Genomic DNA, 27,458 nt, shown 5'->3' on the forward strand with positions numbered 1-27,458 from the left:
CTTTGTGAAACATGCTGGCCCTTAAAAAACTTAGACTGTGATATGTATATGCCTTGATGTGTTTTTGAGACTTGTTCCTGGTGGGGTTTTGCATTTAGAAGCAGATAAAAGTATAGTTCCTCCTTTTGGATGCATTTTGAGGTCTCTGGCCTGAATTGTGATTGGAAATCACATTCTTCTGTGTACTTCTCAGCTCTTTGGAGGCTCTGGTGTAACCACCTGTCTGTAAAGCCTTAATGCTGTCACAGGACCTTTGCTACTGCCTACCAGAGCCAGAGCTTTTATTTAGTGATAGTGTCACTTTTCAGACAGCCCTATCAAGATTCAGCTTTTTGATATGAACAGCAATTAATTCTCATTTTAAATAGGCACAACCATGATCTTATCTATTCCTCCCAGCTGAAGAGAATGAATAGAGCTTTTCAAAAAAGTCTGAAGTGGCAAGCATCTAATTTTCAGGTTTAATGTTGATAGTCCTGGGTCAGTAATTGACAAATGATAGAAGTTGTTCAATGCTGATCTTGCCAGTGGGAGATTTTTCAAATGTCCTTAGTTTAATAAAGAAGGAATTGCTTTGTTCATTTATAGACCTTATCTCTTTAATCTGTTGGTATTAATGTCCACTGTCACTGATCTTTTGTTGATGAGTCCAAGAGAAATGAGAGCAGTTGTGTTTTTTGGGCAAAGGCATTTTGATGGACTTACTATTGAACGTGATGTAGTGGGATTTTAAACTCTACTATGTACATGTAATGAAGTGCTAATTCTTATCCATAGATATCTTCATTCCTTTTAATTCTGTGTGTTTTGATTAACTTGTGTTTTGATAGCCTATTCTTAGTATATGTGTTACTTGTCCTTGAATGTTTAATGTATAATTAGTTTTAGTTGCTGATGAATAAATGAGTTTTTAATTACAAGGAATATATTGTGTTTCAAACTATTCCATTTTCAAGACCTAATTACTTTGATAAATCTATTTTTATCTCTATTTTGTCCGGTGTGATCTCATTTACGAAGAACAATTTGAGAAGCCATTGGCTAGAGCATTTATTTGCCTGGTACTTCTAACTGCTTTCCCTCAAGTAATCTCAGTATTGCTTGTCTTTGTTTATTATATCACTTGTAGGGTTGTGAGAAATTCCAGAATAAACCTGAGTTTTAAATTGCTATCTTTGGAGTAGATTGGTGTTCAGTGTTGTACTCTCTGTATCATCTTTAAATATTTAAATTGCAGACTCTCTGGCTGCCTCTTAAATTAGATCCTTCACTTAGTAGTTTTGACATTTCATAACCTTGCTCCTCAGGCATTAAATATTCACCTGTTTAAATGGCAGTGAAAATTTAAAATCCAAAACCATTCTGTTAATCCAGTGAATGTAGATTGGAGAAGAGCTTGCAGTTGGTGACAGAAGAATCTATTTTGACTCCAGTGGATCATATGCTGCAGGGCTATTGTATTGAAGTATTTCTAATACATAATTTGCCATAAAACAAAGCCATTTCTTGGGTCTTCTCCAAGGGGTATTAACCTTGAAGGACCATAAAAATAGACTTAATACTTTGAGGCTTATGATAGACCAAGAGTTCCTGTAGGTGAGCATTATTCAAGGCACCAGTACAGCCTCCACATCCAGAAAAATCAGAATGGAGAAGGTTGCTGATAATTACCAGGTACAAAATTTATCCTACTGGGGGAGTCTTCTTCCTACTTTGATCTAAGTACATTCTGTTTATAATCCTTTGAGATAGAAGAAGAAATATTTTGCTTTTCTTGGAAGGGAGGATGTTACTGACAGTGACATCCTTGATAGAGCAGGAGAAGGACCTGCAAATCCTAAGAAACAGGTGTAGGGGCAAGACATGACACATTGGTCTGGGTGAAGGATGGTTGCCTTTCATTACATTTTTATTTCTTGGAAGTTCATGAGGGGTAGAGGGGGGGGGGATACATTGCTCATTTAATCACATTCTCAGCAAGTAAAAAACAAACGTAAAAATCCTAAGTATCATGTGAAGTTTCTCCAGTGAGTCTCAATCTGTGGCCACTCATTCTTTCTTGCTAGAAGTTACTTTTTAGAGAACATATTAATGGAAGATAAAATAACTTTGATATAACTTTAATATCTGGTGGCATCCTGTTTTCTGCTGCCTTAGCTCAGTTTCACTGTGTGTGTTAGTGTGAGAAACAACCCAGATTGATTTAATTCCTCCAAACTTTAAGAACAAAAGTTACTGTAGTAAATTGTAGAAAGAAAATTGGACGAGGATACAAGGATCCCGTGTTCAGAGTTTGGATCCAGTGGTATGTTACTTACCTTGTCTATACTATTTGCCCAGCTATAAAATACTAATGTGTGCCCTACCTACCACAGACAAAACACTCTATTTTGCACGTGGTAAAGTCTCCTAAGTCCCTAAGTGTAAGTTAAATGGAAATATTTGTTACTACCATGAGTTTATATGTGGTAGTTCATCTCTGTCCTGGGACTGGAACCAGTTTTTTGAGAAAGTTACTAAAAAAAAATACTCTTTTGAGGAGATTTACTGTTGCTTCTAGGAGCCCTTTTAATGTGGCTGTGTTCTAAAAATGTACCTTGGATTCGTTTTAATCAGGTATGGTAGGATATGCTGACATGGAAATTATTGTTAGAAGGAAGCAGTTTATAGTTACAGATCTTTAGAAACAGGGGCCTGGTTGGTTCAGTTAAGCATCTGACTGGCTCAGGTCATGATCTTGGGGTTTGTGAGATCAAGCCCTGCCTCAGGCACTGGTCTGACAGCACAGAGCCTGCTTGGGATTCTTTGTCTACCTCTCTCTCTTCCCCTCACCTGCTTGCGCTCGCTTGCGTGTTCTCCCTCCCTCCCCCCCCCCTTTCCTTTCAAACTTAAAACAAAAGGAAACAGCCCTGTTTTCCATGACATGTAGGGCCACATGGGGAAGCACCAAGGATGATCAGGAGGCAGAGAGATGAAGGCAGAGTATGGTCCAGAGCCTTTATTGAAATTCCCAGTGGGAAGGAAAGGGTGAGGCGGGATAGGTATGCTGAGTTTAGCATTGGATAGCTTGAATAATTTTGGAGGGCTCTAGATTGGGGGTGGGGAGTTTCTAGTTGTCAGACACCCAGCCCTGGGGTGATTTAGGGTGGGGAATATAGGCTTGGTGTGTGAGAATTTGATACATGAGAAAAGGTGTGGGATTGGTTTGTTTATATATCAAAGGCAGGCTCACAGGAGAGTCATTTACTGTCTCCAAGAAGTAGTTATCTCTGGGAGGGGCAGTCTTCAGGATCCAGGCCCCAGATGCTAGAGCATCAAGAATACAGAAAATAAAATCTAGTCAATACAGGCTAGAAATTAAAGCAGCAGTGTGAACTTGAGACTGGACATTGAAGAAAAACAAAAGCAGATAACATAACTGACCCAAGTATGTTTTCAAAGCTTTTACATAAGCACTAAATATAAACCCGTTTTCCTAAATATATTTTAGGATAACTTTTAAAACACTCCACCCACACTCCTCTGAAATGCACAGAGCAGTAAATGTCACTGCCTGAGTAAATTATTCTGGAACACAGTAATGGACTCAGGTTACTCTGTTTTAATGGTCTGTGTCTTTCTCAGATGCATGTAGAGGTAAATAATGTTTATAGTCACCTAGGTTTTTAGGTTCTGTGTGAAGAATTCTGTGTACATTAGAAATTATTAAGATTCCTAATCATACAATGGAGGTACGGTCACGTGGTAATAGACTTAAATTTGCACGAGTTCACAGAGCCTTAATGAATTGAATGTAGTTTCGAGCCCAGGCACACTGGTTGGAAAGCCATCACCTAAAACTACCATTATACTGCCTCATGCCTTGCTTGAGCTCCTGGAGTGGCTGTCTGCCTCCATGGCCTCCTTCATCAGTTCCTGGGAGAGAGAATGTACATGTGCTTATTACTCTGTTGCCCGTGGGAAGTGGCTCTTCCTAAAGAGAATGCTTTAGTCACATGATCCCAAGCAGACTACAGCTGCCTTGCTGAGAGTTCTCAGTCTCCGAAAGCAAGAGTTTAAGTGGTGGGATTTGTAGCTGTTAATTGAGAATTGGGCTTTAGAAAAGAAGTGGGATATTCATTGTTTTCATATTACTGAGGGTATCTGTAATTCATTTGCTTTTTTTTTTTTTTTTCTTTTTTTTTTCTCCTTTAGTTTATAGCAATCCCAAGACTAGGTTCCACTTGAATTATTTTGTTGATCACTTGGAATTTTCCTTCATATTTTTCACTTACATTTAAGTTCCTCAATCTTCATTCTTAAGTGGTGAGGCATAGAGAAAAAGTGCACGTGCATAATTATCTCTCGGCGCTCCACCACTCTTCCAAATTCCTTGTGTCTGTAGTATAGGACAGTGTTCATGCAACTTCAAATATAGCCTGTGGACCAAGAGGTGTGTTTTCACTTGTTAATGAGCAAACTTGTTGAATAAAAGATAAGAGTATTAAATGTTAACACTAGTGGGGCAGGGATGAAAGATAGCAAGACCTTTTTATAAAGTAATATAAATCTGGCTTACTTTTTTTGTGAAAAGCCGAAAAGGAAATGGTGATAACACTGTGGGCATAATTTAAACCATGGAGAATATATTTGAAAATACCAAGAGCTTGTTGAAATTGAAGACCTTTTTTTTTGTTGTTTAATTTTGTTTTTGAAATGAGCAGTGGACTAGTTTAAAGGTGGATACTTACAGATGAAAGTAGCAAGCAGAAGTTACCATGTTACAGTACCTGAGCAAATCAATATGAGTTAGACCCATTGGCCATTTTTATGAATGGTCTGGAAGATGGAGGCTATATTGTGACCTTGTAGTTAGGTAGTCCAGAAAAGCTTAGAATTAAACCAGAGGGAATGTGGTCAGGAATAGCATATGAGATCCAGAGCTGTCTGAAAATTGGCAGAGATAGGTGTAGGCAAAGAGCTGTCGATTATGTTTTGGGCAAGCTCTTGATGACTGCATGAACTGTCCGTTAAATCTTGTGGTCTAGGAAGCTTGCTCTGGGCCCACAGGATCACTGGTTATTAGATTGGTTTTACTCAGCAAATGTTCTAGCATCTATCATATGCCAAGATGCTGAGGATAACAGTGATAAGAGTGAGAGGTAGTTCCTTAGTGCATGGGGCTTACATGAAGAATGTTGATTATCAACAAATACAGGCAGACTTATTTTGTCTTCTATCCTTGTAGAATTTTGAACATTATATCTTAGAAGCTTTTTGAAAGGATACATAAAATGGTAGTTAAAGCCAATAAAAGGGACTTAAGACCTTTTAGAAAATAAATGTTACAGAGGCTTGTGGACAAGAAGACAATAGACAAGGAATGGCTAGAGATATAGCTTGTTCACATACTTAAATGTTCGGAAGTTTAGGGATGATAAAATGCTATTTTGAAATGAATCAAAAAGGCATACTTAGTGATAATATGGTAAATTTTTAGAAACTTTGTACCATTGCCTGCAGAGATGGGAGAGGCTCAAAAACAGGTCACAAAAATGTGTTGGATGAATTTAGAGTTCTTAAACTGAATTACTCGATTGAGCCTACATCTGTAGCTTAGGGGGTTGGCCCCAGTGAGGACATCCTGTTACCCTAAGTAGTACTGTGCTGTGTGCACCACTGGTTTGTTTTGAAACCCTGCAAACCTAGGGATAAATATGATCTCTTTTCTCCTCCTGGGGGAATGGCATTTTCTATTTCTTGATCATTTCTCCAGAAAGGAGTAAAATGGTTAACGCAGGACTTATTTTTAACATCCGTGTTTGTTATGTGCTCCATACGGAAAAGCTGCTGACTAACTTTAGGCAGTCGTTGAGTTTCTGAAGGGAGGTAACTGAGTGTGTGTAGATGCTTAATTTCATTTTCCTTTCCCAGGTTTCCTATGCTCGCCCAAGTTCAGCTTCTATCAGAGATGCGAATTTGTATGTCAGTGGACTTCCGAAAACAATGACCCAGAAGGAGTTGGAGCAGCTTTTTTCACAATATGGACGCATCATTACTTCTCGTATTCTTGTTGACCAGGTCACTGGTAAGTCGGCAGCTGCTCTACACAATCTTTGACACTTTCTGAGTGGCAGATTGTGAAATATTTTGCCTTTCCGTACAGCAGTCTTGCTTCTAGAACATATCAAAGGTATATGTGGACCAGAAAATGCAATTTTCTGCTGGAATTGTTCATAAATATGCATGCATAAAAATAGATTGTGGAGTGAAGTGAGCGAGCTTGAGTCATTTCCACCCTGAAGGGGCAGGTTCGAAGCCTGTTTCATGGCATGTAATAAATTTGTAGATGATAATAATCCTCATTTCTAAGCTGCTGCGTGAAAAAAGCCCCCATTCTCCATCAAGTACTCCTCCTAATAAGCTGTCTTGTTTTTTTGTAAAAAGCATAGTTTAATACAGCAGAATGCACCTAGTTCTCTAGGGGAGGATGACACCATGTCCGCACTAGCTGTTCAGGCCGGTTTCCAGGCCCATGCTGGATTGTATGGGCGTGCGTAAAAGGTTGACTTTTTGAATGTTAAAATATTTTATGCCTGGTGTATCTTTTGACCAACTGAAATGAGAAGACTGATAGGTGTATTAAAACTTTTGTTGGTAAGGGAGCTCTTTTGCCAAAGCCTTTAAGAAAAGCAATACTTGGGGCGCCTGGGTGGTGCAGTCGGTTAAGCGTCCGACTTCAGCCAGGTCACGATCTCACGGTCTGTGAGTTCGAGCCCCGCGTCAGGCTCTGGGCTGATGGCTCAGAGCCTGGAGCCTGTTTCCGATTCTGTTTCTCCCTCTCTCTCTGTCCCTCCCCCGTTCATGCTCTGTCTCTCTCTGTCCCAAAAAATAAAATAAACGTTGAAAAAAAAAAAATTTTTTAAAAAAAAAAAGAAAAGCAATACTGATTTGATTACAGATTTTAAAAATAAATGGTAATTTTCTATTATGAAAATAATGCTTATTTTCTAAAAACATATTGAAAATAGAGCAACATGATAAGGAGGGGGGAAAATTAACCTTAAGGCCATATACTCAAGCAGTCACATTAAGGCTTGGGGGAAAATGTAGACAGATTTTCCTCTTTAATATTCTTGATGTTTCTTTCTTTTCTTTCCTCTCTTTTACTTTTCTGGTTTTCCTTCTCCTTTTCTCTGTCATAATACCACCGGAAGACATTCATTATGTATTACAATGTCTGTTGTCTTTTTAAAGTAAGCAGTGGACATCCTCATAATGCTTTGTGTTTCTGTGGTGTCTGTTATTTCTCCTCTTTCATTTCTCATTTTGTTTATTGGAGCCTCTCTTTTGTTTTAATGAGTCTGGCTAGAGGTTAATCAGTTTTGTTGATATTTTCAAAGAACGAGCTCCTGGTTTCATTGATCTGTTCTGTTGTTGTTTTAGTTTCTATATCATTTCTGTTCTAATCCTTAAAAAAAAAAAAAAAGCACTAGATTAACTACAGAATAAAATCAGGCCAACTTTTTATTTCTTCAAGTGAAGCTCAGTTGAATTGATGTGAGTTTGAGTAGAAGCAGCCCGTGTTATGCTCTTCTGTACTGTTAATTGGGCTCATCCATAGGAGGCACCACACTTAGAGTTTTGGGTAGAGAGAGATCTACCTTCATACACATATGCTTGGGAGAATGGCCAATAGGTTGTGCTTTGTGAAGAAAATTTAGGGAAGGAAGGTAAAAATAAGGTCTTTTCATGATGACTGTGTTTTATAATCTTTCTTACATGTTCTTTCATTCTGTGCTGTATCACACAGACTGCTAACCAGGAAAAGAGAAATCGAGGTTTAGCAATCCAGATAAATTGGCTTAAAGCAATAGAAATGCCCTTTTATTTGTTCATATCATTTATGCTTTTTAAATTATTCTTAATGAGGACTTGGTGAATTGAGAGTAGATTTCACTTCTGCTACAGAATGCCCATCTCCTTAAGTGCAAATCCATCCTGAGTACATTGGCTCCCAAGGAGACTTACTTCATCCCTTCTGGGGTTAGTCATTGGTTCTTAAGTGTGGTCCCACCCCTGCAGCATCAGCATCCTCCTGGAACTACACTAGAAATGCAGATTTCTGGGTTCCATCCAGCACCTAATGAATAAAACTCTGAGGATGGGCATTGTATCAAGCCCTTTGGGTTATTCTGGTGCATGCTCAAGTTTGAGGACCTCAGCCTGAGATGACTCAGTCTGTGTAGAGGCTATTGCATTGCTCATCTTATGCTTTCCTCGTGGAATAGTTAAGTTCTTGGGGGTTATTAATTCTTCACGCTAGTGAAGAATATATTTGCTGTCATTTCACCATTGTATCTTCATACTTATGGCTTTCAAGGTGAAATTATTCACTTTATCTGAAATGAAAAATAAAACCCTGCAATTTTGTTATTCAGCCATCAGGTGGTAATGTGCAACTGATGTAACTTAAATCAGAAAGGAAAAGTAGTATGGGCTGACATAAGTGTATATGGAAGAAATGCCTGTCCACTTAGAATATAATTCTAAGCCATTGAATTTACACAGTATTAATTACAAAGCAAGCAGAACTTCATTCCTTTTTAAGGTTCCTGTAAATCGTGATGGTCTAGTACATTTTCTCAACCTTTCTCGATAACCTCTCATTCTAGACTCGTCTAGCTACCTTTCCCAAGCTGGTACGTCTAGTACCAATTTGCTTGCCCAAAAAGTATTTCCCTGCTACTGTTTTATCTCCGGATGGCCGGCTATGGGTTGACCTCAGCTAGCCCATTTAAGCTAATTAAATGGAATGGGTTGGGTTTTTGTCTGCCATTTTTCAGAAGCTGGACAGGTATTTGGCCATCGCTCTGCTTTCCTATTCTTGTCTGTCAGAGTGGGAAGAACATGAGACAGAGAATGGCATTTCCATTGGAGTAATACCGCGAAAGCCAGAAAGCTTTGAGACTTTATTTCTATTTTATTTATTTAAAAATGTAGGTCCTCTTTTATCCCTTTTTCAGCTTATAAAGTTAATTAAAAGCTGTGGGGGAAGTTTCCAGGAACGAGAAAACCCTCTTTGGACACTTTCTTAAAGGGCCAGTGTCCTATGTAATATTAGTAAGCAAAATTTTATTATTAAAAAGTTGGATGTAATATCTTTCTACCTCTGCAATATATTTTTAGCATAGCTTTGTAGCATTTTTAGCAAATGCCTGGTTCTGTTCTTCTTACAAGAAAGGAAGCTACTGTGCCCTTCATTTCTGAGCTGCTTATCCAACAGCACAAGAGAACTGGAACTCAAGCATGTTGTTGTTGACATTATTAAAGAACGTCAGCATATGGGGGGGGAGCGGAGAGAAGACAGCAGGTAGGGAGAACATGGGCATACTGGTGTGCTGTTTTTCTTGGCTTATTGGTAGGCAGGTGATAATGGGTATTCAGATTGTGTAGATGACTTCATTAAAAAAAATACAAAATTGTGATTCTAGACTGAATTGCTACAAAGGTAAGGTAAAACTCTCCTCCTCCTGTTATTTTGTGGCAGATGTTATATGTAGGTGAAAACTTGTTTTTAAGGAGAAATTAATTTATCCTTTCTTCTCTTCTTCCCTTCTCCTTCTGCTCCCTCTTTCCCAAATCCTTACCCAAATTTACCAATAGGCATATCAAGGGGTGTAGGTTTTATTCGATTTGACAAGCGAATTGAGGCAGAAGAAGCTATCAAAGGCCTAAATGGCCAGAAACCGCCTGGTGCCACAGAGCCAATCACTGTAAAGTTTGCTAATAATCCAAGCCAAAAAACCAATCAGGCCATCCTTTCCCAGCTGTACCAGTCTCCAAACAGAAGGTATCCAGGACCACTAGCTCAGCAGGCACAGCGTTTTAGGTAAGTCTGGTCTGGTTCTTATGCCCAGCTACTAAACTCAGAACTCTCAGGTTCACTGTGCAGTACTTTTATTGATAGGATCTCTTGCTTTGCTGTTCTCTTGTTGTTGTTTTCTTTCTTTTTCTTACGGGCACTGAGAAAACCTATTTGAGGTGCAGTGTCTTATGCTAATATTAAAGGTGGTAACAAAAAGGGACGATAAGCTGTACTAGTGATTCTCAACTGGGGAGTAATTTTGCCCCTCAGGGGACATTTGGCGGTGTCTGGCGACATTTGTGTGGACATGACTTGGGTGCAGTGTGGTACTGGCATCTAATGGGTAGAGGTCAGGGATGCTGCTGAATATCCATCCTTCAGTACACAGTATAGCCTCCAACAGCAACAAATCATATAGCCCCAGACATCCATAGTGCAAGACTATAAACTCCGACCGGCAGAATGCTGGGTTGTTTCTGTTTCCAGTACTTCTGATTTCTTCTTTTTAGTTTTTTTCTTGATAAGATTTTATTCCTGTATTTCAGCCTTTAGGTCAAGCTCTTTCAGTTACTTTGCTTTATAATATGTACACCACTAAGGATATATAACCTATGTGAAAACATTGTTTCTACAAATGGATTCCCCTCACCTTTTAAAATTTTATTTCTTGTATTGTAGGGCTTGGCAAGCCTCCTCTGTAAAGGACCACATAGTAAATACTCTAGTCTTTATGGGTCATGGTTTCTGTTGCATACATTTTTTTTTTTTTTTTTTAAACAACTCTTTAAAAATGTAAAAGCCATTTTTCACTCCTGGGCTATACAGAAACAGATGGCAGTCTGGATTTGGCCTGTGGGTGGTAGTTTTCAGACCCCTGTATAGTCCATAGAATGACTCTGCATCTTCAGCCCAAAGAAGGCATTCTATCTTGTAGACAAGCATAAATATTTCAGTTTTTCAAGTTTTATTTTAAACTTGGGATAACAATCAAATCAAGAGTCATTTTAAAAACATCTCTAATCTGCATGTGAGAACAGTGACTTTAAGACTTTAAACACAGCACAAAGAACTTCTGGTTTCATAAGCAAAGTCACCCAGTTTTTTTTTTCTTCCCCAGAACATTTTTTTAATATCCTTTTGGCCATATGGTATACTGCAGCCATAATTCCATCTAACCCCATGCTAATTTTTTTTCTTTTTAATCCCAAGTGCATATCAGTTTTCTTTCTTTCCTTGCAGGGGTAGAATAGTTAATTACTAAAAATAGGATCACAAATGTAGCTTAATGAAGAGTTAGGTTTTTGAACTTAAATCACATGCGTTTTTTTTCTTTGGGGTATTGAGAGTGCTGAAAAGAGTGGAGATAAAATCGGTCAGATATCTGCTTTTAAAAAAATACTTGTGTCACCTGAGGTGTGAGAAGGAAATTTGCCATAAACAGTATGGCCACTTCCTACTTAGGGTAGCTTTTGCCCTGGGAGTAGAGGTGGTACTATCAAAAGGCTCCATTTGGAACTGGATGCCTGGGTACCCAGTCGATTGAGCCTTTTTTCATTCTCTGTTTTAACTTGGCAAGGTTAAAAAAAAAAAAAAAAAGGCATTGTCAGAAAGCACACCTGGTACCTTTGACTTTGGTGGATGATAGTGGCCATGGCTTCAGGGAGAGGTGCGCAAAGCAGCTGGATGCTTGCCCTTGTGGAGAAAGAAATCTCATAAAACCATTTTTTTTTTTAGCTCTGCCTGTGGGTTTCCTCTGTGGCATCTTAAAGTGAATAATACTTTCTGGAAATTTTGCACAGACACATTTGAGGGATTTTCGAGGTGTTTCCTGGACAGCCCATCCAGTTGACTTCAGAGCTCTTTGGGGCCTAGAAAAGAGTTTGGAGCTTACAGAGAGGAAGGTTCTTTGAGACTTACAGGTTGATTTCAACCCTGTGAAAATAAAATAAAATGTTTGATGTTAATAGAAAGCTGTTTTCACTTTAAATTGTTGGTTATTTCTGGTGTTTTCCAATTTAAGCTCTCAACTTGTTTTATGGCAGTTATTAACTAAAACTCTGTTCTGAGAGTCAAGATTGAATTCTGAGGAAGATTGGGCAAGAGGCCTGAGATGACAGGATCTTCAGGAGAATGCCTGATTACTGAAATGGCCAGGCATGCAGGGGACTCCCAAGACTAGGCTGATGACTACTGTATCTGCTCACAGCCCCACCCAGCCCACTCCCTGCATGTTCTCTGCTTCTTACTTGTGGTTCTGTAAAGCTTTCCAGGATGTTATGATGGTCAAATTTATTATCTTGCTAAATATATTTCTGCCCATCCTTTGCTTTTATCTTTTTATTCCATATGTTACCAATTTGAAATTCTTCCTTTCCCTGACTCCTAGAAAAAGAAATTCTGAAAAAAGGGGAATGAGAATTGTCTGTTATAAGGAAAACTCGGTTTTAGAAATTGAGGGTGATTTTTATTGTCCAAGATTTTTATTGACTCTTGTCTCTACTGCCCTATCATCTTTTCCTCCTATAATCTCTGTCTAGATAATAAGTTATGAACTAGTCTTTGAGCTCAGTGAAAGCATTTGGTCTAGACTGAGTGTTAGAAGAAATCGGGAGTCCTATCCCTAGGGTTCAGGTTTAACCTGATGTGTGTTTGGTTGCTTTTCTTGAGTATTTTAAGAACTTGGTTGTCATTACCTTGACTCCCCCCCCTCCCCCATTGAATTAACGTTGAATCTTCTCTTCATAAAGACCGTGTAATTAAGGACTTGCTTGTTTTGCTAGTATTTTGTTCTTCTCTCGTTCAACTCTAGATCATTACAGAAATATTTTCTTCCTAACGTCTGTGTCCTAATGCTCTTAGCCTTCAGTTTATCACCTTCCAGCAGACACTTAGAAAATTTCTGTTTTTTATGTTGTCATAGTACCTTGGGAGTTGAGAGAGATTGGAGAATAAAAGTTATAAGTATAACAATAGTCAAGGATATTTTTAATATTCATGAAATGCACCATATCTTGTAAGGTCAGGAAAATTAAAACCCATGCAATAAAGGTTAAGTTTATTTTTATTAAAAAAATTTTTTTTAAACGTTTATTTTTGAGAGACAGAGAATGAGTGGGGAGGGGCAGAGAGAGAGGGAGGCACAGAATCCGAAGTGGGCTCCAGGCTCTGAGCTGTCAGCACAGAACCCGGTGTGGGACTCAAACCCACAAACCATGAGATCATGACCTGAGCTGAAGTTGAATGTTTAACGGACTGAGCCACCCAGGTGCCCCAGGGTTAAGTTTAAAAGTGGGCTTGTGAAGTTTATGACCCAGTTAACCCATATGAATAGAGAATTATTTTAACGTGAGCAAGTGCTTATTTAATTGACTACAGTCTTCAAAATAAAACCATCCTTATTTATTTGGATACATAGTATAATTCAAGCCCCTTAAGTATGTTTTTGGGACACCATGTCCGAAATAAGCTTTCAGCCAAATATTTCATCTCTCTTCTTGTGGAGCAGCTTTAATTTTATTGAATGTGATCTAGTCTAATGGCCTGTGTGCCTGCTTCTATAAGCCTTTATGCATTTGTAAAGTAGCCATTTAAATCAGCACTCGTGTTGCATTTAAGGCAAGTGCTGATGGCACTACCATGATTTCCTTTTGGAATAAACTGGCATCAGTCCTCCTGAGTAATTTTTTTTTCTTGTAGAGGATAGATGATGCCATCTAATTGGACAAGGGGATAAGTTGATGATCTTGTGGTTTAACTTCAGAGCAGATCTGGGCGAGTGCTTTGGAGAGGTTTTGAGAACCGGTTTGTAGACTTCATATTGTCACTTTCTTAACCACTAGTAATCTCTCTATATTTTTATTTCTGACTTTAATTAAAGTCACATTTCCCCTTTTACTTGTATAGGCCTTCCTGTAGTCTTGTTGGCCAGTTTTCTTGGAAGCTAAGCAGATGTCTTCTTTCTGTTCTCTACTTATAAACCTCTAGTTTTGAAATCAGAATGCTCTATCTAATATAGGGTTCTGTTCAAAATATGGCCTCGTATGAGTTGTATTTGTACTGATAGAAAAATGTTTGTACCTGTATCCCCAGTATATGTTTTTATAAATTATATGAACATGGGCTTCTGCTATTACATTCATTAACTCATAAACACTAGTCAAACACATGAAATAAAGATGAAACAATATATTAAATGTCTTATTATCATGCTGACTTACTATACATTTCATTTACCCAGTATTTTAATAATAAATAGGTCTTTAAAGCAAGATTCATAAAATTATCTTGGTAATTTTGAACTTCATGTCTGATTTCATGAAAGTGAGACATGTTAGATTATCTTGTGTGTAACCTCATAATGTACTTTGTACTAAGAGTAGGAGAAATCATCTGCTCTCCCTGTTTTTGTTTACTTGTGCTTCCCTTACTGGGGTCATCCTCACTCTGATGATGAGGATTTGTATAGAAATCTTTCTGAAGCTACATCTTCTTCAAGGGTTATTTTAATTAAAGCTAGGTTTCCCTATCTAATCCTCCAAATCCACTTAATGTGTTATTTGTAAAGTGGATTATGTCCAAGCTAAAGAACAAGGGAAGATTGTCACTCTCCCTTTTGAGGACTACTCAGTCTTCCCTCAGGAAAGTATGGGGACTGAGCAAGAGTACTGGGTGCAGTGCCTCAGTTAAATTTGAGTAAAGGATATTGTTTTTAAGTTTATTTATGTAAGTAATCTTTACAAGACCCTGAGATCAAGAGTCCCGTGTTCCTCCAACTGAGCCAGCCAGGTGCCCCAAGAATACTTTTAAAGTTAAAAGCATATTTTTAATGGGCATTTTAATATTTTCTTGTCACACTGTAGTTAATCGTTATTCGCACCCATCTGGGTCATTCTGGAGGCTACTAACTTGTTAGGTCTCCATTAAAAATAGGCTTCTGTTTTTAAATGAGCACCTATTAAAAGATGTCTGCCCTTGGGCTCTGGACATACCAGCAAAGATGTATAATTCTGGAGAGTAAAACAGTGGTCATGTGTCTGACCGGTAAACTAGGCAATTACAAGAGAAGATGCCTAGTTTATAGTCTCCCAACTGCTACAAACAAGATTTGGGGTGCACAGTGCCCACGTGAAGTGCCCACTGATTTCTCCCAACTCCCATGAGAAATAGTGGGTGTGTGGCACTAACTATTGCATGCAGACTGGAGTTTTCAGCACTGCCTAGGTCCTGTTTCTTAGATCCCGTGTTCCTCTTTGCTCTCCTTGTTAATGGAGGATGTGGGAGAGGATGGAGGAGGGAGATGGTGGGAGGGGGCTGGCGGGGGTTGACCAAGAACTTGGCTTAAGTTCCAAAGGACTGAATTTTTCCTGAAAGTGTAAGTAAAGAAATAAGTGGTCAGGATCACAGTGTGTCCTAGGATTTCACAGGTGAGGCAAATATGAGGCCCACTGAGAGAGCCCTCCGAGATCCTAGTGTAAAGGCCTAGAACTCCTGCGTGGGGAATCCTTGGATTCTCTAAAACCTGTAATTCACTTCTGGGGCAGTTTTGGTTTCTACCCTGTCTTGAAAATACTGAAAATTTGCCTAGAAGATTGCATTTCTGGACTTCAGGTTGTGGGTTGGTATACTGAACTGATAGTGGCAGAGCGTAACAGTCCCTACCTGGGCTGGCAGGGACGACATAACACTACTTTGAATCAATCAGGTGTCTCTGCATCTGGCCTCTTCAGCACTTTGGAAGGAGACTTCAATATGCTCTTCTTTTCTATAGATATCCTCTGCCAAGTGCATTCTTCATTGATCATTCTAGCAATTGCATGAAATTATTTGTATCATATTACTTGAGGGTTGGTGATACTAATTTGTATGCATCTTTATTTCTGGTGTTGGTGGCCTTTCCTTTTTGGAGTATAAAGGCATGACTATCACCTCTGCAGAAAGCAAAGCCTTCCCACCTATGTACTCTTTCCACACATGTGCTTTTTCCTTGCATATACAAATAGGCTCCCCAAGCAGCCCTCCTGATAGTTTTCATTCTGGATTAAGTAGTTAAGGATAGTATTGGTAACCTTATTGCTTTGTCACCAGATAGTTGTAAACCTGCAGCGATCCAGGCCTGTGTTTATGAACAGTGGCACAGTGGGGAATGAACATGTCCCTGCTCCTGAGAGGGTATTGGGACAGGATCTGCATACACAGATGAGGGTCTTTTGTCATTGTGATTTGTTCTCGTCCCTTACACTTTACACTACATCAGCTCAGTTATTTCTTTCTGTTTTCACAAAACACACAAAATGCCCTGGGGTGATTGGGAACAGGAATGTATAAAGGTTCTTTTTCCAATTCTAAAAGACCAGAAAGAGATGTTTTCTTGGCTTTTATAAAACAAAAGGGAATTGCTTTCTCATGTGTGCCCTAGACTCATTTGAGGCCACAGGTTAGACAATAATGTTGAGACATTTTTCAGACTTAACCTTTCATAGGTGTTATAAGAAGGAAAAAAAAAATTGTTCCCCCTGCCTCACGATCTTACTTTGGACACTATTGAACATTGCAGCAGTTGAAGGTGGTTCTGTCTACAACGAGTTAAGTTATGCCTACATCCTCTGAACACATAGAATTAATTGGTATGCATTCTGGAAATTGAAACATGAGAGTGGTCCGTTTGAAACTGACAAGAAAAATCAAGTATTATAAAATCAACTTAAGTTTTGAAATAGGAAAGGGATGGGGAGTTTTAAAGAGTACCTACCCACCCCCAACTATTGAGTTTTAAAAATATTAAGGGAAGCTCAAGTTGGTTGGTTTGTTTCTACCTGGCTTCTTACACCTTGAGTGGGGCTACAGTTCCTGTGGCAGAATCAAAATAAGCCTCAGTCTCAGGGTCTGAGCTCTTTGCTCTCTTGCCTGCTGGAGCAATGAGTCTGTTGCCTTTCTCTGGTCTTTAGTTGAGCACGTTGAGAAATGACAGACTTAGCTGATACTGTCTGTAAGGTTCTTTCTGCCTGTAATACACCACTTTGTAAGAAATGAGAGTCCTTCAGAATTGGGAGATTGAAGGGAACTCATAGAATATTGGTGCCACCATTTACTAGCCCTGTGGTCTTGGGCAAGTCACTTAATCTGTGTGCCTTGGTATATTCAGGGACCAACAGAGCTATGAAAATTAATGCTAAAGAAATTCAGCTGAGTAAATGTGAAGATGAAATTGGCTTTATTGAACAATTCATGAATCAAGTAGCATTTTACCTAGCAGACAGAAAAGAGCTCCAAGGAGATGTACAAAATGGAAGGCTTTTATATACAGAATGGGTGGCTTTTATAGGCAGAAGGGAACAGGAAAAGAGAGGTTTTTAACAAAGAGTGGATTGTTTCAGGCCAGGTACCTTCCTTTGGGGGAAGGGTCTTTCCAGAAGATTACCTCACTAGATTTGACCACGTAATTCCAGATTGACTGATGAAAGTTCATATTCTTGAACCTACTAGTAGATACCAAGTCTTAGTTTGCTGACATGGGGCTCAGCACAGGCGATTCCATTTGGGGCCTGTTTCTTTTTTTTAACAGCAGTGTAAAATACATGCAGGTGCATGTGAAGCACTTAGAATTTACCTGGCGGTAGGTGAGAGCCCAAAGATTAACTGTTCCAGAGCCTCCACATTTCCTTTCTGGTTTGCTCAGATGACCACCAACATTTCCTCTATGTGGCACTAAACACTGTAGCGATAAACTATCCATTGGGAAAAGTAGTGTCTTAATGCCAATGGGAACCCATTCTCTCCAGTTTTGAGACCCAAAATTTTGAGACTTCACATAGAATTAATATGCAGCTATCCCCTTGGAAGATGGCAATAACAAACCCAGCTCTTTTGAACGTCCAGGGGAAAATGAGAAACTGAAGTTTGCTAAATGTGTGTTTTGCAGGTTGGACAATCTGCTCAATATGGCTTATGGAGTAAAGAGGTAATGACAGAGGTTCATGATACTCATAATCCCTTCCCATAATTGATTAGTTTCTTTGATTTTGGGAGTGTCCCCCTTCATAAGTTTGTGTTCAGTTTTCTTTTGCATGTACAACCTAATGAAAAGCTGCTTTTTGAAGCACGGTTGACTGAAGGAATTATTTTTATACTGCTGGATAGATACTCCCGGTCTTTAAAAACCCCATTATTTGTTGTGTATTGCATCGCGACGTTATAGCATGTTTATGTATGTTGGTACCTTCCCCTCCTCAATCCTGCTCAATTCATGAAGCCACTTCTAAATATATTCTAAATATATTTCTTTGCTATTGTGGGTCATATTATCCAGTATAGCATATAATGGCCATTTCATAACTTAATGCTTTGTCAAAAGAGCATGTCACTGCAAGCCTTGATTGAAACATCAAGTGGTTGTATGTATCTTTTGATGGGGGGAGGTTTACTCAAACTCTTGGGATGGGAGAGGGAAAAGAAATAACGTCCATTGCTGTAACCAACCTCTGTTTCTATTTGTGTGTGTGTGTGTGTGTGTGTATGTGTGCGTGTGTGTGTGCGCGCGCGCGTGTGTGTATGTGTGTTTCCTGTTTTGTTTAGTAGGTTTTCTCCAATGACCATTGATGGAATGACCAGTTTGGCTGGAATTAATATACCTGGGCACCCAGGAACAGGGTGGTGTATTTTTGTGTACAACCTGGCTCCTGACGCAGATGAGAGTATCCTGTGGCAAATGTTTGGGCCTTTTGGAGCGGTCACCAACGTGAAGGTCATCCGTGACTTTAACACCAATAAATGCAAAGGTTTTGGATTTGTGACTATGACCAACTATGATGAGGCCGCCATGGCGATAGCTAGCCTCAATGGATACCGTCTGGGAGACAGAGTACTGCAGGTCTCCTTTAAGACAAACAAAACGCACAAAGCCTAATGAGCTCTTGTCCTCAGTCCATTTATATATGAAAACTATACAACAAAGGCAAGTTAAGAGAAACTTTATACATTAGTAAATGTCTTTGTAAGTCAGTGTTGAGATGGGGATAAAACGACTACTTAGCATCCTAAGAAATATGTGAGATTTTTTATTGCTAGTATTTGAATTAAAACTTCTTAAATATCTTTTATGTTTGAATATGGACAAGAGGTACAGGGTTTTTACCTGTCACATTGCATTCTATTGCCTTCTTTGAAGAAGGTGGACCTTTTAAAGTGTTTCAGCTAAGGGAAGACATTTCTTTTCTTTTTACATAACTGCCTTGAACCTGTGAGTAAATATTGAGGCTTTGTGTTGTAATTCTTCAGTTGGTTGTGTCTTTTTTTCCCCCTTTTATTTCTTTTCCTAATTAGCTTTGTGTTTGGTTTACATTTAAAGCATTACTGTTATGTCTAAGAAAAGTATTTTGAAGTTTACATTTTTATTTATGAAGTTAAAAACAGTATTTATTTTGTAATTATGATTTGGGTTGGGGAAGGGGGGGGCTACATTATAAACGCTTATTGTAAGAATACTGGAGAACTTTTCGTAAAGCAGTACCTTGCCAAAGAGATAAGAGCCTCTTTGATGTGGGTTTAAAAAAAGCATCTATTTTTATAAAAAAGAAAATTTGGAGAAACTTTTTACTGGTCCTGGAACAAATATTTTGACTTGAATACTTTGAGAAATCTCTTCATATGACACCTAGTGAGCTTTTAAAATTTACCAGGAAATTTGCAGTGGTTGGAAAATTTAGAAAGATTTATGATGTAGAAAAACTACTTTTGAGATCTTTGTATGAAAGGAGTAGAATCAATGGGGGAAACACTGCTGGTTTCGTTTTTGTAATCACCAGTGGAGCGTCTGATCATCCTGGTTATTATGTGATAGGTGGCTCACATTGATTTGTGATTTTGAAACAAATAAAAAAAATTTACAAAAGAATATATAAGAGCAGGCAAGAAATTTAAATTACCAAGAGATGGGGGAAAAAAAAATCTGTTCTTCCTAAAGAAATCCCTTCAGATAGAGCTCATGGTGTTTAGTGATGTACTTGCAGTATTGTTTGAAGAATTGTTTTGTCTTAAGGAAAAAAGATGTTGCACATGATTTGTACTGCAGCAAATCGGCAAAAGTGATCTGAGTTGGATATATTTGAAGGTATTTTGAAAGTTACGTTCAAGGCTAACACCTGAGCTTTGTGTAATGTAAATAAGACCTTGTGTTTATGAACCTTTCAGCTAATTTGATTTTTTTTTTCCCTTACATGCCAAGTGATGTTCAGGTTTTGAATGTTTTTGTATCAGTTTTTTCCTTTGTAAATGGCATTAACATTGTTACTTGAGGTCTTGCTTAATCACTTTCGTTGTCCTGAGGACTTGAATTTACAGTGCATCAGATTTGTTGCTAATTTTGTCTGTAGATAGTCTAGCTTCAGCTGTTTATGGTGATGCTACATTTTCGTTTATAAATATGTTTGTGGTAAAAAAAAATGAGTATAACCATAGGTTTTGAACAAATTTCCTTACATTTTTCATACAAAAATCATAAATATCTGTATGCTACTGAAATTTAACTTTGTATGATGCTTAAACCACTATTTGGGGAAATAATAAAATAAGTCTTTACCATGTATGAAAGAAATTTTAAAAAATACAAAATATTTTCTGATTAGCATCTAGCTTATAATAAATTTTCAAAAAAGCTGAAGGCAAAAATGCCTTCATCAGGATGCACTGAGAACTATATAGTTACGTCCTGCTTTTTGTATAAACTGAGATGCTCACATGCTTCCCCTTAGAACAGGCAATGTGCTATGCATAACATAGTTGTACATTATCTTTGCGGTTGCGTTGAATTTTATTTTTTATTATTTAAAAATTGTAGTTATAAAATTTTTCAGTATAGTACAGTACATATACTGTGAGGCGCGTGCTAAAGTGAATAAGCGAGTTTTCATGCTGACCCACTCAATGCTATTCAGAAATCAATTGGCTTAGCACTTTCTCATATCCTTAGGTGCATTTAGATTGTCAGAGTTAACCTTCTGCGTTTAAAAAAAAAAAAAACTAAAAAACAAAATACATGTATATACTTAAAAAAAAAAAAATAAGGTTTCCCTCACGGGAAAACAGCAGCTACGTGCTTCTTTCCTATACTACTGTAGCAAACCAAGGCATTGATGAGAGGGCATGCAAATTGTGCTTCACTTTACAGTGTTTATCAGAGCACTTAATAAAATGTAAGGCTGGTATTTATTTGAAGTTGTACAGTATGACTTAATTCACATCTGTTGGAATAGAAAATATATTCTGTTGAGTATTTAAGAGGCTGTACATGTTTTCTTTTGTGTTTGGATTCTTTGTACTTTTTCATGTTCAGTACATCAATAAACAAAGTTGAAGGGAAAGAACAGTGTGGTGAGTAGGTCTTTATACACATTTTGGGGGCTCCTGTGCTCAGGCTGATAAACTTACTCTCTAGAGTTAAGAGATTCTCTCAGAGCTTTAGTTGAAAGCAGTGTTATATCCAAAGTAAGAATTCTAAAAGCATGTTAGTTGAAGTAGAATGTGCAAAAAAATTTTTTTGAATGACACTTCTGATAGTCAGCTTTCAAATATTACTTAATGAGTAATTTTTATAGGAATACATGCTACTATCAGTGGTAACATTTGGGTAATTGGATTGGAAGCTGACATCATTTTGTTGCTCTGATTTAATAATCACCACCTTTTTTTTTTTTTTTTTTGTAACAAATGGGAATTGTCCTCACATATTTACGTGAGCTAAAGAAAAGCCAAAGAGAAGGAAGATAACTTATTCTGCTTCTACCAGCAAGGTTTAATTCACCCATGGGATTAATTTCTGGTGTGTCAGATTTATTCTTGTTGCCCTAGTGCCAGATTGTCAAGAGACTCTTCTCAGAAATCAGAAGCTCAGTTTTCATTAGGTTAAGGCTGATGTGTGTAGCATGTGTCCAAATCTTGAACTGTACCAACCCTGTGTTGTTCATACATGTTCAGTTCTTGTAACACATCCTTACCAGATCTGTGGAAGAAAACAAATTCTTCTTACTGATCTTTTATGTGAACAGTCTACTTCTATAGAGCTTAAGAAAATTTGATATAATGAAGTACTTCTCCCCCCCCCCCCCCCCCCCCCGCCTTACAAAGTATACTAAATAGTATCCTAAATGGCTCTTTTAGATTTGATTGTATCTGTCAGGGTTGGTTTTTTGTTGTTGTTTTTTTTTTTTTTTTTGTAAAAAGCCATTCTAAGAGTAATTGTCCTGAATTCACAATGTGGTAGTCAAGAGATTAGCTGAGTGACAAGACAATTCCTTTTCTTCCAACATGCAATTAATCTCAAATCTCCATACCCCCTTCTTTATTATATGAATTTAATACTCTAATTTTGTGATGTCAGAACATCCTCCTGTCACCCCTCTCTTCCTGTATGCTTATCTGTATTTTGACTGGTTTGCATGTCAGCAGTTCTTTTATATTTGAGCAGATAGTGGAAAAATTCTCAGGAAAGGAGGTTGATGAGACTACTGGTATACTGGAGGAGAAATGTTTTTTCCTTAGTATCCTTTCCACCTTATGCTTGCAAATTGTCTAGAGTATTACAATTCATTGTTAGGGTTGCCAACATAAATTTTTAATCTTAACATCATTTTACATTTTATTTTATTTTTTAATGTTTATTTTTGAGAGAGAGAGAGAGAGAGAGGGAGACACAGAAGCAGAAGCAGGCTCCAGGCCCTGAGTTGTCAGCACAGAGCCCAATGCGGGACTCAAACCCACGAGCCGTGAGATCATGACCTAAGTCAAGGACAGACGCTCAACAGACTGAACCACCCAACACCCCCATTTTTCATTAATTTAATCTGATTTTAGGAAAAGTGTTAGCAGTGTAACTTTTCTGGTTTGTTTGTTTGTTTGTTTTTTTAATAAACCTACTGTAAGAGTCCTACCCTTACTTTCTAAGAGGATTAAAAATGTAGGGGAAGCTTGTAACATCCTGCTCAGAAAGGTTACCTTGAAATAAGAAAATGCATTTATCTTAAATATGTTGAAATTTTAATATACTTCCAGAACAATATACATACACCTTTTATTGGGAGAAGATATATTTAGGAGGCATTGGTTTTGATCCTTTGTATCTGTTGCTATATTGAAACCTCAAACAGTAGAAGAAAACAGAATTGCTAAAATCATAATAATTATTGTTTGAAGAGCATTTGTAGCCTCAGTCATTGCTGCAAATGGTTCATTTTTCTCTACTATTCTTTGTATTCTTTCTCTGGAAATTCCCAGAAGTGGGCTCAGTTCCCTTGAGTTGGAAGGATTAAAAAACATCTACACCTTTAATGCAGGCAAGCCAGTTGATGTAGGGTTACTGAAATTCACCTCTCCAGAATTCTGGCTTATAGAAAAAAACAAGTTTTTTTGGTTGTTGAACACAGGTTTATTGGTTATCTGTGTACTGTGTGTTGTACCCCAGTCTATAAAAATGAGCAGGATGTGGCTGTTAACTTCTTGGAAACTGTCATCTGGAAGGGAGGACAGACAAGCCACAAGGCCATGACGGCAATGTCATAAGTGCTGTGAGAGCCCAGAACAGGTCTCAAGCTAGCTTGCTGTAGTTTTTATAAGCCCAGTTACAACTTGCAAAATTGAACCAGCTTTTCCCTTCTTCTAGATTCTGCTTTTCCTTCCTCAGATTTGATTATTAGCTCATTTGTGTGATTTTTAATCTGACTTTAGTATTATTGAGTGAATCTTGAAGTGCTCTCATATGCATTAAGTTGTCCATACCTTTCTGAAGCAAAATAAAAGTTATTTTATACAATAAGACACTGTTTATCTGAAGAGTTGGGTTGATGAAAGAATTTGGCTGGTTGTTCTTGACCTCTCTAAACATATAATATATGGGGTGACAACGTGCAAAGCATTAATATGGTAAAATACCCTGAGTATTAAAAGTATGCTGACTGGTGTTACTCTCCTTTGAATTAAGACATATCACAATCTTGGGGCCTCAGATTCAATATTAACATTACTTTTAGTTTACCTAAAGATGTAGGTTAAGATGTAGTAGTTTATACTAACCCCCAGAAATACTTACATGGGTGTTAACATTTTCAAATACCTTCTAGCAACCAAGCATGTACAGTGTCTCAGAGGGCCAGACATAAATGTTTGGATGACGTCTGCTTCTCTGTTCTCACACAGTCTGTCTTGTGCTCCAGAAGATTTGTCCACGTCTACAAGTAGCTATACAGTACAAAGAAGAGCAAGAGTGCTCTGTGTGTGTGTGTGTGTGTGTGTGTGTGTGTTGGGTGGGTAGTTGGGTGGGAATGGGAAGCCACACTGTAGTAGCAATTCAGCTGGGGGATTAAGTGGGATTTGAAAGAGATTGGGGGAGGAAAGTCAAGAAGAGAACGCTGACCAAAGACATGTGGGTAAGCTTCTATCTATGGGTAGTATTTTCTGGGTAATTAAATCATTCAGTATAGGCCTATGAGTTGATTAAATATTTTTTGTGTCCAGGACTAGTTAAATCTCAGATGAGTCAGAAATCTGAGTCTATAATGAAATACAAACTATCTCAACAAAACTTTGTTCATATTCCTTTGCCCATTTCTATTATAACACTGAAAATACTTGTTATGACAGACAATATGTGATTTTTGGAGTTCCTAGGAAGGATAGTGCCTTCTTTTTAAGGGAGACCTTCATTTATTCCGAGCATTTTGTTCAGTGTATGCAAAACAACCCCCACCCCTCCACAAAATTTCCCCAGTAATCTCCCCAGAATACTGGACCCAGTCTATTTCTCACAGTGTATAGCTTTCAAATCCCATGATTTTAGGTGGTAAAGTGATCCTTCTTTGGTTTTTATACTATTTCTAGGACTATAGTACCCATTTTACTCTTAATGTTGGATTGTAGTTTGTTTTCCTTAACCCGTATCACTCCAGAATCCCCTTCATAGAAGATAAGGGGAACATTATAAAATCCAAGTATTCCTCAGGTCTTTCCAAGATGAAGTTTTAGTTTGATAGCTTTTTACCTTTCTGTTTTTTTTGAAAGCTCAGTTAATAGCCACACCTTCCCTTTCAATGAAGAGCCACAGGAAGGAAACGCAGATCATTTAAATGTCCCTTGAATGGGGGAGGGTTTGTTTCTTTATTCTAAAGGACCCTCTGACCTACGGATCACGGACAGACATGCCATCTCTAACTTTGATTTTCATTGTGCACTCCTTCCGAGAATCCTTCCTGGACAATTTCAGAAGCAGCCAGCCCCACTGTGGACTTCCTTGCAGTTGTGAAGAAACTGGCAGCCACCTTCTGAGTGATCCAGCCTTTGGAATGAAGTGCAGTTGTCAAGGTGGCTTTCTTCTGTGGATTGCACTGCACTTGGGGCAAAGGGGAAGTGACAGAGGTGAGATGGGGGAAGGGAAGGTTATGACCCATAAATACAAGTGGTCAGACATCCAAAACACGGAGAGCTTTTGTTTGTTGGATGCTGAAGGAAAAGCAGCCCATTGGGCAGTCCTGTTGAGCACCTCATTGAAAGTAAACTGCCACGTGTTTACAGGCATGTTCCAGATCTTCTCTCTCAAAAAAATAGGTTTTAGGAAGTTGCAGGTTTTAATAATGGCAAGAAATAATGCTGACTTTCACACCCAAAAATTTCCGAGTTACTATCAGAAAGGATAAGCAGTTGTTGCCATAAATGTCAGGCCACACGTTGCAGTCGCTACTGTATTGCTTGTTCTTTAGCAGAATTTCATCTTCTGAGAATGGTTGCTGCTGTGTGTTCTCCATATGTACCCAGGTATATGTTGAAAGTGTTCTGGTTTTCAGAAGTTACTCTTAGAGAGGTACCTGTTTTACACCCATATGTTGTGTGAGTGAAGTCCCTTTCAAAGCTTCTTCAAGTAAACTGCTACTCATGTTTTCTAGGATGAAGTAGCCTGAGTATCAGGTGTTAGAGGCACATGTGCTGTCTTTCTTAATGAAGGGCTGTGAGAACTTTTTATACGTTGATCTGAAACTTAATCCTAATAAGGAGGACTTCTATTTGGTGTAACGGTAGTTTGCTTAAAAAGTTACACTTCACAAACATTTTTGTTTTATGGGTTGTAGTCCTGAGGAGATCCACATCTTGACACACCTGTAACCCCTTTGTGACATGGCAGCACACAGGTTGGGATGCTCCGTTTTAATTTTTTTTTTTTTTTAAACTTGTCTTCTGGTAATTCTTTCATTAAATATACATTGAGCACCTGCTCTGTACCAGTAGCTGTTCTGTGCTTCTGGGCGGAACGTTTAATTTATGTCTAGTTTTTCCCCAGATTTTGAGCCAGAAGACACTTCGGGGGTCTTGTTCAGCAGATGTGTGAGTCCGTCCCAGAGATGTTAAGGTTCTCAAAGGTTCTTTTGCTAACGGGAGACCTGGCACTTGAACCCAGTCCTCTTCTAACTCTTGGATGTTTGCCCTTCGCTATCACTGAGTTACTAAAACACACTAAATTAACTTTTATAAATTGTGTCCTTTTTCAGAATCAGTTTTTTAAGTCCTGCAGGATATATATGGCATCTAGAAGTTGAACATAGGTAAATATGTGTATTTTATTATGAGGCATTCAGTATTATTTTAATCCCTATGGAATATTTCAAGTCCACAGTAATATAGCCTTGTAGAAAATTTACAAAGTATAAAAAGCACAAATCAGAATTAACTGAGTCTTCTGAAAAAGATATTTGAGCACTTTTTTCTCTGACACTTTTATTTTAACGTTTGTTTATTTTTGAGAGAGAGAGAGAGAAAGAGCAGGAAAGGGGCAGAGAGTGAAGGAAAGAATCCCAAGCAGGTTCCTCTCTGTCAGTGCAGAACCCCACGCGGGGGTTGATCTCATGAACCATGAGATCATGACCTGAGCCAAAATCGAGAAGCAGATTTAACTGTCTGAGCCACCCAGGCGCCCCTCTTTGACACTTCTAAAGTCATGATTATATATCTAATGTTTCTTGTAAACATTTTAAACATTCAAATAGCATTTTTTTTTATAAGGATGTTTTTCCTTTTTTTGGTTTTGCTTCACGTGTATATGGAGAAAGTGTTTTTTTTAACAGACATAAACCAATGCATTCTGATTTTGGTTTAAGACAAGGCACATGAAGGCCATTGCCTGGTTTTTATTGTATCGATTGTTGCTGACATTTTTCCAGGGAGGTATATAAAATTCAGGGTTTCTACATGGTTTCTCATTACAACTCCATTCCTCCAGGCTAAAGACAAATTGAGGTCCAGACACTGGGGTGATGTCTCTAAGCCTCAGATTGTAGAGATGCCTCAATGCCTGCTTGCCACTGTGTAAGGTGGACATTTGGTTGTAAGCCTCAACTAAGCAGGGTCTGGATGGGGAGTGAGAACTATGTAGTTACCTCTCCTTATGGATGGAGGACGTGTAGCTGTCTCAGAGCAGTGATAAGTCAACTGCTTTTACCATTTCTTTCCTTAGCAAAAGGAAATGCTTCCTTCTGGAATCCGGATGAGGAGAGGATGATGAGGAACCTAATTGTGGGTGAGTAATTTTTTTCTTCCTTCTTCCATGCATCTCTGATTGCAGTGATCTGTCTTGCAAGGGTCT

The 27,458-nt window shown here is 38.3% G+C and overlaps 1 protein-coding gene across 15 annotated transcripts in view; it reads left to right on the forward strand.

Moving 5' to 3' along the window:
- Nucleotides 1–21,204, forward strand: part of ELAVL2 (ELAV like RNA binding protein 2) — a 165,632-nt gene extending 144,428 nt beyond the window's left edge. For 13 of the 15 annotated variants that reach the window (XM_058695212.1, XM_058695205.1, XM_058695209.1 and 10 more), the window contains 4 exons: nucleotides 5,914–6,067; nucleotides 9,646–9,871; nucleotides 17,766–17,804; nucleotides 18,419–21,204. In XM_058695212.1, the coding sequence (XP_058551195.1) occupies nucleotides 5,914–6,067; nucleotides 9,646–9,871; nucleotides 17,766–17,804; nucleotides 18,419–18,749 (750 nt within the window). In that variant the 3' untranslated portion in view covers nucleotides 18,750–21,204. The remainder of the gene's footprint in view (nucleotides 1–5,913; nucleotides 6,068–9,645; nucleotides 9,872–17,765; nucleotides 17,805–18,418) is intronic. The other 2 variants (XM_058695211.1, XM_058695208.1) reach the window with 1 other exon arrangement.
- Nucleotides 21,205–27,458: the final 6,254 nt, after the last annotated feature.

This window comes from Neofelis nebulosa, chromosome 12 (assembly GCF_028018385.1).
Source record: "Neofelis nebulosa isolate mNeoNeb1 chromosome 12, mNeoNeb1.pri, whole genome shotgun sequence".
In the NCBI taxonomy this organism is placed as follows: domain Eukaryota; kingdom Metazoa; phylum Chordata; class Mammalia; order Carnivora; family Felidae; genus Neofelis; species Neofelis nebulosa.